Source organism: Nycticebus coucang, chromosome 1 (assembly GCF_027406575.1).
Source record: "Nycticebus coucang isolate mNycCou1 chromosome 1, mNycCou1.pri, whole genome shotgun sequence".
NCBI lineage: Eukaryota > Metazoa > Chordata > Mammalia > Primates > Lorisidae > Nycticebus > Nycticebus coucang.
In genome coordinates, this window is record NC_069780.1 from 138079613 (window position 1) to 138092136 (window position 12524).

Consider the following 12524-nt stretch of genomic DNA (forward strand, 5'->3'; position numbering starts at 1 on the left):
TGAGTGTCCTATAAAAGTATATGCTTTTAAAAATCCTTTATAGCTGGACGGTGCCTGTGGTTCAGTGAGCAGGGTGCCGGCCCCACATACCAGGGTGGCGGGTTCAAACCCAGCCCCGGCCAAACTGTAACAAAAAAATAGCCGGGCGTTGTGGCGGGCGCCTGTAGTCCCAGCTACTCGGGACGCTGAGGCAGGAGAATCGCCTAAGCACAGGAGTTGGAGGTTGCTGTGAGCTGTGTGACGCCACGGCACTCTACCGAGGGCAATAAAGTGAAACTCTGTCTCTACAAAAAAAAAAATCCTTTATAGCTATATTTTTACCATATTTTTTCTGTGTTTGGATACACAAATAATTCCCCTTGTTACAAACTACCTACAACATTCAGTATAGTAGCATGCTGTACATGTTTGCAGCCTAAGAGCAATAGGCTTTTCTGTAGAGCTTAGATATTCTTAGAGCTTGTGTATAGGCTGGCTACACAACAGGTTTGCATTAAGTATACTCTATGATGTATGCACAAGGATGAACCTAATGACACATTTCTTAGAATATATCCCTATTGCTCGGGGATATAGGACTACATATTAAAATACAGGACTACATATTAAATACAGGTGCCGTTAAACAGAAACAAACATAAAACAAGGCTATGTACTAATGGGTTGACAAAAATGTTATGAGCAGAGGCTTGCAGAAACTTAAACTTAATCCCATATTTTTCTTTTACTTTTGAGGTAGGGTCCTTGTCTGTTGCCTGGAGTGGAGTATAGTGTTGACATCAGACTTACTACAACTTCAAAGTCCTGGGTTCAAGCAATTTTCCTGCTTCAGCCTCCTGAGTACCTGGGACTAGAGGTATATGCCCCTCCACCCAGGTAATTTGTCTATTTTCTGTAGAAACAGACTCTCACTCTTGCTTAAGCTGGTCTCAAACTCCTGGCCTCAGGCAATCCACTGCCTTAGTGAGCCACAGTGCCTGGACTTGATTTAGCATTTTTCTTAGGAAAAATACTTCAGTAGCTGCTAATTCAACAACTTTACAGAATATAAGCACCTCAAGTAATGAGAACTAACTATATTAATACACAGACTTTTCTTTTTTTTTTTCTTTTGTAGAGACAGAGTCTCACTTTATGGCCCTCGGTAGAGTGCCGTGGCATCACACAGCTCACAGCAACCTCCAACTCCTGGGCCTAAGCAATTCTCTTGCCTCAGCCTCCCAAGTAGCTGGGACCACAGGCGCACGCCACAACGCCCAGCTATTTTTTGGTTGCAATTCAGCCGGGGCTGGGTTTGAACCCACCACCCTCGGTATATGGGGCAGGCGCCTTACCAACTAAGCCACAGGCGCCGCCCTTCTCTTTTTTTTTTTTTTTTGAGACAGAGTCTCACTCTGTTGCCTTGCGTAGAGTGCTGCAGCATCGTAGTTCACAACAACCTCAAATTCTTGGGCTCAAGTGATCCTCTTGCCACAGGTTCAATACCCAGCTGGCGTTTCTATTTTCCATAGAGACGGGGTCTCATTTTTGCTCAGGCTCGTCTCACACTCCTCAGCTCAAATAATCTGCCCACCTCAGCCTCCCAAAGAGCTAGGATTATAGGTGTGAATCACCGTGCCCAGCATATCATTTTTTTGAAAAAGAAAAGCAGCCCATGCATGAGAGCTATGCATTTTTCTCATTTAATACACTAAGCAACTGTTTTCTGACATACTGAGTAGAGCCACAAAGCACAAGTTTTGTTTCTAATAAGAAAACCGGAGGGCGGCGCCTGTGGCTCAGTCGGGAAGGCGCCGGCCCCATATACCGAGGGTGGTGGGTTCAAACCCGGCCCCGGCCAAACTGCAACCAAAGAATGGCCGGGCATTGTGGCGGGCACCTGTGGTCTCGGCTGCTCGGGAGGCTGAGGCAGGAGAATCGCTTGAGCCCAGGAGTTGGAGGTTGCTGTGAGCTGTGTGAGGCCATGGCACTCTACCGAGGGCCATAAAGTGAGACTCTGTCTCTACAAAAAAAAAAAAAGAAAAGAAAACCGGGAAGTAGTTTCTTACCAGAAAACTAAAACTATGAAGACTTTTAAAAATTTCCCCCATTAGCCGGGTGTTGTGGCGGGCACCTGTAGTCCTAGCTGCTTGGGAGGCTGAGGCAAGAGAATCGCGTAAGCCCAAGAGTTAGAGGTTGCTATGAGCCGTGTGAAGTCATGGCACTTTACCTGAGGGCGGTACAGTGAGACTCTGTCTCTACAAAAAAAAAAAAATTTCCCCCACTGTCTACACTGTAGTAGAGTTTTACTATATATATTCAAGGAAAGAAAACTGCCTTGGAAAATTAAACTCTGCGGGTAGTGTGCTGGCCCTCTATACCCAGGGTGGCGGGTTCAAACCTGGCCCCGGCCAAACTGCAACAAAAAAAATATCTGGATGTTGTGGCAGGAGCCTGTAGTCCCAGCTCACGGAGGGTGAAGCAAGAGAATCGTTTGAACCCAAAAGTTTGAGGCTGCTATGAGCTGTGACATCAGACACTCTACCTAGCGCAAAAAAGCAAGATCTGTCTCCAAAGAAAAAGCTATTTAAAAATAAAACTAGGTGCCGGGCGCGGTGGCTCACGCCTGTAATCCCAGCACTGTGGGAGGCTGAGGAGGGAGAATCGCTTGAGCTCAGGAGTTCGGGACTCGCCTGAGCGACAGTGAGACCCCGACTCGTGAAAAAAATGGAAAAACCCAGCCAGGCGCCACGGTGAGTAATCCCAGCGGCTTCCGGAGGCTGAGGCAGCGGGGTGCCCGCAGCCCAAGTCTGAGGTTGTGGTGAGCTACCACGCCCACTGCACTCTGCTCAGGGGCATAGGGTGGGACCCTGTCTCAACAAAAAAATAAAAATAAAAATAAATAAATAAAAATAGGCTGGGCAGCACCTGTGGCTCAAAGGAGTAGGACGCCAGCCCCATATGCCAGAGGTTGCAGGTTCAAACCCAGCCCCGGGCCAAAAACTGCAAATAAAAATAAAAATAAAAATAGGGCCAGGTGCAGGGGATCATCCCTCTAATTTAGCACTCTGGGAAGCCAAGGTGGGTGGATTGCCTGAGCTCACAGGTTTGAAACCAGCCTGAACAAGAGCAAGACCCTGCCTCTAAAAATAGCCAGGCATTGTGGTGGGCACTTGTAGTCCCACCTACTTGGGAGGCTGAGGCAAGAGAGTCACTTAAACCCTAGAGTTTGAGGTTGCTGTGAGCTATGATGCCACAGAACTCTACCAAGGGCAACAAAGTAAGACTCTGTCTCAAAAAATAAATAAATAAAAATAAAGGAAAAGATTTAAAAGTTATCCTACCCTTCCAGTTAGAAGTATATTTCATGGTAACTACACAGCCCTTGCTAGTGATGGCAAACTGTTTTTTTTTTTGCCGGGGCTGGATTTGAACCCACCACCTCCAGCATATGGGACCGGCGCCCCACTCCTTGAGCCACAGGCGCCGCCGGCAAACTGTTTTTAATAGACAAACATCAGCTAAAAGTTGTAGAAATAATAAAACTAAAATAAAATGAAAATTAAAAACCATCATTTCACAACTCTCACAAAATAAGTGACTCAGGAAAGAACTAAACATTGATACTAAAGCACTTAGGTGAAAGACTGCTGGGCAAGTGGGTACTCACATGCTGCCAAAGTATCTCCCCACAGATACTTTGCAGTATGCGTCAGTTATAAGGGAAAGTTATTCTACATTGCTTTTTGACCATCACCTCCTTAATCCAGTGAGCTAACCTAACATCAAAGCTAACAGGAGAACCACTCATACTTTCCAAATTGATACCTTATAAAATATATGTTATAACTTTTAAAGCATTCTTGTAAAAATGTTCAACTTAGGTCTAATCAAACCCTGGATTCAAAGCACTAGGTTATAGGAAATGCAAGACAGAAAAACAAGGTCATCATTATCAGGAAGAAATAATCTGACAAATTCAGAATAAGACTTCTGTAAGTCAACTGGCCTAGTCCCCTTAATAAGTCAATGTCTTGGGGAAGTATGTTCTTTCTGTTAAAAATATAAACAACAATTTACCAAAAAAAAAAAAAAAGTTTTGGGCTCGGTGCCCATGGCTCAAGCAGCTAAGGCGCCAGCCACATACACCTGACCTGGCAGGTTCGATCTAGCCCGGGCCCGCCAAACAACAATGATGGCTGCAACAAAAAATAGCCAGGCATTGTAGTGGGTGCCTGTAGTCCCAGCTACCTGGGAGGCAGGGGCAGGAGTTGGAGGTTGCTATAAGCTGTGATGCCATGGCATTCTACCTAGGGCGACATTCTCGCCCTAGGGCGGCATTCTACCCAGAGCTTGAGGCTCTGTCTCAAAAAAAAAAAAAAAAAAAAAAATGTTTTGGAGAAAAAGAACGGCTAAAAGGCACTGTTACTAGATCCTAAAAATTCCCTGAGCTTTGGACAATACAGGGAGATCCTGTCTCTAAACAAAAAAAAAAAACCACCAAAATACAAGAAACCACAAACACCTAAGAGATATAACAATGAAATGCAAAGTTCAGTTCTTGGTTAGATTCTGTTTCAAACAAACCAGCTTTAAAATCATCAGGTAACAATTGCTGGGGGAACAAAAAAGAGACAAACCAGCTGCAAAAGACATTAAGAAATTTGGAGGGGCGGCGCCTGTGGCTCAGTCGGTAAGGCGCCGGCCCCATATACCGAGGGTGGCGGGTTTAAACCCGGCCCCGGCTGAACTGCAACCAAAAAATAGCTGGGCGTTGTGGCGGACACCTGTTGTCCCAGCTACTCGGGAGGCTGAGGCAAGAGAATCGCTTAAGCCCAGGAGTTGGAGGTTGCTGTGAGCTGTGTGATGCCATGGCACTCTACCGAAGGGCCATAAAGTGAGACTCTGTCTCTACAAAAAAAAAAGAAATTTTGAGGATAACTGAATAAATGTGAATATGAACTGACCATTAATAACATTAGGACATTACAGTTAGGAAAATGATTTTTAAAAAATGAGAGATATACTGAAGTATCCAAAAGTCTGAATGAAATGTCATAATGCTTATAATTTATTTTAAAATATTTAAGGGAGAAATAATGAGTATATTATAGATATAGGAGTACTTCTGCTATTCTTCTATGTTTGCAGAGTAAAGATACTTAAACAGAGACACTGAAAAAAAAGAAAAGAGAAGGCTGAGGTTGGGCTTAGTGGCTCACATCTGCAAACCTAGCACTCTGGGAGGCCAAAGCAGGATGATCCCTTGAACTCAGAAATTCAAGACCAGTATGAGTAAGAGCAAGACTCTGTCTCTAATAAAAATAAAAAAAATGGCCAGGCATCTGTAGTCCCAGCTACATGGGAGGCTGAGGCAGGAGGATGTCCTGAGCCCAAAAGACTGAGCTTGCTGCGACCTATGATGCCATGACACTCTACCCAGGGCAACAGAGTGAGACCTTGTCTCAAAAAAAAAACAAAAAGAGTGGCTGAGAGAAGAAACCATTATACATTGGGAAGACTGAAGGTAGTTGTGGAATTGGGAAGTGAAACTAAAAACATCAATTTAAAATGAATGATGACTGTTTTAGGCTATATTTAAAACAGAAACTAATTTGAAATTTGTTTGCTTGCTTCAGCATAAGGTAATTTAATGTACTAAATATAGTTGTATCCTAACTGGTTTACTATGCCTTGTGCTCGAAGAAGATAAAAGGAAAAAGATGTGCAAATAAAAGGGGAAAACTCAAATTCTCTAAGTCTTTCTGGTGAGGTTATTAGGGATAGAAGTCAGGGAGCTTTCTATTAGATAGTATCTGAACTTACTTAACCAAAGTTATCACAAAAGTTTAACTTTTAACTATAAGTTAGAAAAACATCTAATGTTAAATATTTTAAGCAGTGTTTTTTTTGTTTTGTTTTAATTTTTGCAGCCGTCATTTGGCGGGCCAAATGTTGTTTGGCGGGCCCAGGCTGGATTCAGCTTAGGTGTATGTGGCTGGCGCCTTAGCCACTTGAGCCACAGGCGTTGAGCCTAATGTTAAATATTTTAAAACATTTCTTACTTACCTGCTTTGGTTGTCTTTCTAAAACTTGAGCTTTTAACCAGGTTTTAACTTCTTCAATTTTCTTTTTATGCACAGCGAGTTCATGCTGAGATAAAAATTTCAAGTTTAAAATAAAACATTTTATTCAAGAGTTTCTGGCACATCAGCACATACTAAACTAAACTTTTCATTAAAAAAATAGTAGCAGGCTCTGTGCCTATAGCTCAGCGGGTAGGGTGCCAGTCACATACACCAGGGCTGGCGGGTTCGAACCCAGTCCGGGCCTGCCAAACAACAATGGCAAATACAACAAAAAAATAGCCAGGCATTGTGGGAGGCACCTGTAGTCCCAGCTACTTGAGAGGCTGAGGCAATAGAATAGCTTAAGTCCAAGAGTTGAGGTTGCTATGAGCTGTGATGCCACTGCACGCTACCAAGTGAGACTCTATCTCAATAAATAAATAAATAAAAATAAAACTAGCAAACCATTAACATGCATGTAATATTGTAATAAAAATGGCCTTTTTGGGGGCGGCGCCTGTGGCTCAGTGAGTAGGGCGCCGGCCCCATATGCCGAGGGTGGTGGGTTCGAACCCGGCCCCGGCCAAACTGCAACAAAAAAAAAAAAAAAAATAGCCGGGCGTTGTGGCGGGCGCCTGTAGTCCCAGCTACTCGGGAGGCTGAGGCAAGAGAATCGCGTAAGCCCGAGAGTTAGAGGTTGCTGTGAGCCGTGTGACGCCACGGCACTCTACCCAAGGGCGGTAGAGTGAGACTCTGTCTCTACAAAAAAAAAAAAAAAAAAAAAAAAATGGCCTTTTTGGAGTGGCACCTGTGGCTCAGCTGGCCAAATCTAACCCTGGTCAAAAAACTGCAATAAATAAATAAATAAATAAAAATGGCCTTTTTGATTACACTTGGATGTTTATATTACTATGGGAAAATTCTATTCTCAAACTGATACCACGATATGACAATTTTGCCAAGTTGGTAATTATAAATGTTTTCAAATCCAGAAACATATTTTGTGAAGGCAGTATGGAAGGGTATCATACAGTAGAACCTTCTCCCTACACTGACCACCTCCTTAAGTTGATCTGATTTTTGTAGATTAGACATGTACCAGAAACTATAACAGGCCTAGTTTCTTATGCTGACCACCTCCGTATGGTGACCAGTTTGTTAAACTCCCTTGGGTGGTCAACTTGCAGCGGTTCTATTGGGTTTATTTATTTATTTTATTTTATTTTTTCAGTTTTGGCCAGGGCCGGGCTTGAATCCACCACCCCCAGTATATAGGGAAGGCACCCTACTCCTTGAGCTACAGGCATCGCCCTGGTTCTATTGTATTTAGTAAAAAAATATAAAGAGATCAATTCTAATTTGGGGTTAAATTAAATCTAAGACATAGGACAAATGGTATAACATCAGAAAAACTGTTGAGAAAAATCTAAGCCTTATAACATTAAAATCGAATTTTTATTGATTTTATTGTTTTTTTCCTAACATTTAGACAGTAAGATTCTGACTGTGAAAATGTCTATATTCCTTCCCATTCACCGACATATACCCCACCCAGAAATTAAATTATGTAGACATAGTTTCACAGAATTGATACCTGAGTTTCTGGTTTATATTTATCCACCCATGGTTCATTTTCAGACAGATATTCTTTTGAATTTTCTAAACTGTAAATCTGTTCCACGGAAGATAGCTTTCCCTTTTTTCCAGCTGGAAATCTGCTACTTTCTAATGGGAAAGGTACATTTTTTCTTTTGTGACTTGAATTATTCTCACGTAATGATGTGGTAGTAATAGCAGAGATGCTTGTAGTCTCTGAAAAATCATCAAATGATGGGTCTACCCAGTCTGTTACCTGAAAAAAAAAAATCCATGTAAATATAATTCCATTTCCCCCATGTATTTTCTACATAACTAAACTACTCTGGAAAACAAAATATTCATGAATTTATAACATTTAAAATAAAAGGGCAGGGTGGCTCACGCCTGTAATCCTAGGACTCTGGGAGGCCGAGGCACATGGATTGCCTGAGCTCATGGGTTCAAGACCAGCCTGAGCCACAGCCAGCTCCCATGTCTAAAAATAGCCAGGTGTTGTGAAGGGCGCCTGTAGTCCCAGCTACTTGAGAGGCTGACGCAAGAGAATCACTTGAGCCCAAGAGTTTGAGGTTGCTGTAAGCTATGATGCCACAGCACTCTACCCAGGGCAACAAAACAAAATTCTGTCTCAAAAAAAAAAATTAACAATAAATAAATAAATAGGGGTGGCGCCTGTGGCTCAAGGAGTAGGGCGCCAGTCCCATATGCCGGAGGTGGCGGGTTCAAACCCAGCCCCGGCCAAAAAATAAATAAATAAATAAATAAATAAATAGGGTGGCGCCTGTGACTCAGTGGGTAGGGCGCTGGCCCCACATACCGAGGGTGGTGGGTTCGAACCAGACCTCAGACAGCTAAAACAGCCGTGACAACTGCAACAACAAAAAAAATACCCAGGTGTTGTGGCAGACGCCTGTAGTCCCAGCTACTCAGGTGGCTGAGGCAAGAGAACCGCCTAAGCCCAAGAGTTGGAAGTTGCTGTGAACTGTGACGTCACGGGAGGGAGTCAAAGTTAAGACTGTCTCAAAAAAAATAAAATAAATAAATAAATAAATAAATAAAATAAAAAAGAAATAAAACAAAAATCTCACAAATTAATTTCTGCGGGGTTTGTTTTGTTTTTTTGAGATAGGGTCCTGAAATGTTGCCTGTGCAAGAGTACAGCAATGTCATGACAGCTTACTACAAAATCAAACTGCTGGGCTCAAGTGATTCTCTAGCCTTAGTCTCCTGAGTAGCTGGGACCAAAGGGGCACGTCCCACCATGCCCAGCTAATTTTTAAACTTTTTACAGAGACAGTGTCTGGCTGTTGCCCAGAATGGATAGAGCAACTATTATTTTTATATGTGAGGCAGGTTTTCCAGGGAGGATGAGATTCATCACTTAGAAATACCTAGGAAGAAGAGTACAACAGGAGAAGAAGAACAAGAAAAGAGAAATCAGTGAGTTCCATGTCATGTTCTTCTGGTCTACAGAAACTGCTGACATCTCTACATTTCTCTCCATCATTTCCTTTTTTAAAAAATCCTGTGTATGGTCCAGGCCCAGTGGCTCATACCTTTAATCCCAGCACTCGGGAAGCCAAGACAAGCTCAAGAAATCAAGACCAGCTTGAGCAAGAGCAAGACCCTGTCTCTAAAAAGGGCTAGGCATTGTGGTGGGCACCTGCAGTCCCAGCTACTGGGGAAACTGAGCCAAGAGAATCGCTTGAGCCCAAGAGTTTGAGGCTGCTGTGAGCTGTGATGCCATAGCACTCTACGAAGGGTGATAAAGTGAAACTGTCTCAAAAAATAAATAAATAAATACATTAAATAATTAAATAAAATCCTTTGTAAGTATATGTAGAGAAAGATGCTGAATTGAGCAATTTTTAACCTAAAAATATTTAGGAGTATGAACAAAATTTTTCTCATAATCAGAAACTATGAAGTGGATTTCCTTAACACTCTTAATAATATAAATCAAGACAAATTTTTTCTCTCTAGTACTTTTCCTGCTAAAATTAAAAAAAAAAAGAAAGAAAAAGAAAAAAGAAAAAAGAAAAGAAAAAAGAGAAACCTAGCTTAGCACCTGCTGTTGAATTTCCTGCTGGACTAACAAAAAAGGAATTAAGATTATATTATCTTTCAAGAATAGTTAGCTATAGCTGTGAGCTATTTATTGTACAATGCTCCTCTCTTATAGAAAAAGAACCACAAAGTAGATTTGAAAGTAGGCCCAAGGAAGGCAATTTGGGGATTATAAGTAAGTCATACTCACTCTTCCTTAAGTCAAAGGATTGGGAATATGAGCAACAATGGGTAAACAACAGACTAGCTATTTCAGTCATAGCTACCCATTTCCTCCTCATCAAAAGATTGCCAGTGATACTGTAACTTTAGCCCCTTTCCCTTATATTTTAGAATACAGAAAAGTATCTTTTGTCATAACTTTTGCTAGCAATTCTGACTTGCATATTACTTGTACATTTTATAACTTTTTTTTAGCTAGGACTACAGCACCCGCCACAATGCCTGGCAATTTTTTTTCTTTTTTGGGTTGCAGTTGTCACTGTTGGTTAGCAGGCCCAGGTTGGGCTCAAACCCATCAGCTTCGGTATATGTAGCCAGCGCCCTACTCACTGAGGGATGGACACTGAGCCTATATAAAATTTTTTTTTGAGACACAGTCTCACTTTGTCTCCCTTCTCCATTACTTTGATAGCAGTGGTAAGTCATATAGAATATATATAAACATTTAAATTCTTTTTAGGCAATTATTTTAGTAAATCATACCTTTGTGGAAGATACCTTTGGTTTAAGAAAAGTTTTTGACATTATAACCTTTAATAGTTCCCATCCGTAGCATACAACGTGTAGTATGTAAAAATATAATTCACCTAAGGGGGGAAAAACATTGGGAGTCAAGAAAAACTGTAAATAATAAATTTAAGTAATCCATATGTGCTGATATAATGAACAACACAATAAACTTAAGGTTTGAGAACTAGTCAAAGAGAACAGTGAATACAGATGACTGAAGAAATCAAAATGCTACAATAAATTTTAATTTTAATGCCGATATTTGTCAAATAATCTATTCATGATGTTATAAACAGAAAGTTTTGGGCGGTGCCTGTGGCTCAGTGAGTAGGGCACCAGCCCCATATACGGAGGGTGGCGCGTTCAAACCTGGCCACGGCCAAACTGCAATAAAAAAAATAGCTGGGTGTTGTGGCGGGAGCCTGTAGTCCCAGCTACTTGGGAGGCTGAGGCAAGAGAATCGCTTAAGCCCAAGAGTTTGAGGTAGCCCTGAGCTGTGATGCCACAGCACTCTACCGAATGCAACAACGTGAGACTGTCTCAGTTAAAAAAAAGTAAAAGTTTAGGGCAGTGCCTGTGGCTCAGTGAGTAGGGCGCCGGCCCTATATACCAAGGGTAGCGGGCTCAAACCCGGCTGTGGCCAAACTGCAACAAAAAAATAGCCGGGCGTTGTGGTGGGCGCTTGTAGTCCCAGCTACGTGGGAGGCTGAGGCAAGAGAATCGCCCAAGCCCAGGAGTTGCAGGTTGCTGTGAGCTGTGACGCAACAGCGCTCTACCCAGGGCGACAAAGTGAGACTCTGTCTCTACAAAAAGAAAAAGAGAACACAGTTTTTCGTATTACCTCATTGTACTATATATTGGAGAAAAACAGAAAAACTAAACAGTTTTACTTAACCTTTTGTCATTAAGAAAAATTAGACAATTTGCCTCAGCACCCATAGCACAGTGGTTACATGACCGGCCACATACACCGAGGCTGGTGGGTTTGAACCCGGCCTGGGCCAGTTAAACAACTGCAACAACAACAAAAAAATAGCTGGGCGTTGTGGTGGGCGCCAGTAGTCCCAGGTACTTGGGAGGCTGAGGCAAGAGAATCGCTTAAGCCCAAAAGTTTGGGGTTGCTGTGAGCTGTGACGCCGGGGCACTCTACTAAAGGCAACAAAGTGAGACTGTCTCAAAAAAAAAAAAAAAAAAAACCCTATACACTGGAAAATGTATTAGACGATTTTATAGTTTGGAGGCACACTCAGCCTATAAGGATACTCCTTACATTAGAAGTTATTTGCCCTTTCCAAAGAAATCGGTCACGAATAGAGAAAATGTGAAGTTCAAAAAGTACATCGGTGAGAAAAAAAAACCTATTTGAGCAAATATAGTTGACAGGTCGAAATAAAAGATGTCTACTGTTGTTATGGACAGGACTCTAGTGGCTCTTTGAAAACAAGAGGGATAATTACCTCCGTTGAAAAGCAGGTAACTGTCCTTGATGGTTCCAGGTTCCTGAAATGAGACGTCAGAGGTAGAAGGCAGCTTCCGAGCTATTTATAGCAGACCCACCACCACCCCACACACTGCACAGAGGATACTAGGCTCAGACATTCGTCCAATGTAATCCCGTAATCAGCGGGGAGCCAGGCTGAACTGGTGGAGCCCAACTCCAAGCCAGGGCTCTGTACCCTCACCCTTCTCATTCCCAGATGGGATGGGCGGGTCGGGAGGAGGAGCGACCGGGAGCAGAGATGGACTCACAACTCTAAGACATGTAGACAACAGAGGCGCAACAGCGCCTGCCTTACTTTCCTAAAGCTGCATCCTCTCGCGAGCGGAGAGGAGCGAAGGAGCACAGGCTCTGCTTCGGGTGGAAGAGCAGCCACCTGGCCCTGCCCAGGCTCAGCGCCCGGACTCTCGGAGGTCCCGCCTCCCGGGGACCTTCTAGATTGATCGGCGTTTCCGCGACGCAACCCGAAGGGCGGGGGCCGCCGAGAGAGTGACTGTCTTAGATATCTAGCGCACTGCCTGATCAGAAGTAGGGACCCGAGTGGTACCCTCCTTCCAGTCTGTGGCTGGAAGCACTACATAGAA

At 42.9% G+C, this 12524-nt stretch overlaps 1 protein-coding gene across 3 annotated transcripts in view; it reads right to left on the minus strand.

The window, feature by feature from the left end:
• RAD17 (RAD17 checkpoint clamp loader component) overlaps nt 1-12354 on the minus strand; it is a 45655-nt gene extending 33301 nt beyond the window's left edge. Inside the window, exons 1-5 of one of the 3 annotated variants that reach the window (XM_053589324.1) lie at nt 12239-12354; nt 11900-11942; nt 10416-10519; nt 7642-7899; nt 6049-6132 (exon numbers count right to left, since the gene is read on the minus strand). In XM_053589324.1, the coding sequence (XP_053445299.1) occupies nt 6049-6132; nt 7642-7899; nt 10416-10457 (384 nt within the window). In that variant the 5' untranslated portion in view covers nt 10458-10519; nt 11900-11942; nt 12239-12354. Of the gene's footprint in view, nt 1-6048; nt 6133-7641; nt 7900-10415; nt 10520-11899; nt 11943-12124; nt 12195-12238 lie in introns of those variants that run through there. The other 2 variants (XM_053589318.1, XM_053589327.1) reach the window with 2 other exon arrangements.
• Nucleotides 12355-12524: the final 170 nt, after the last annotated feature.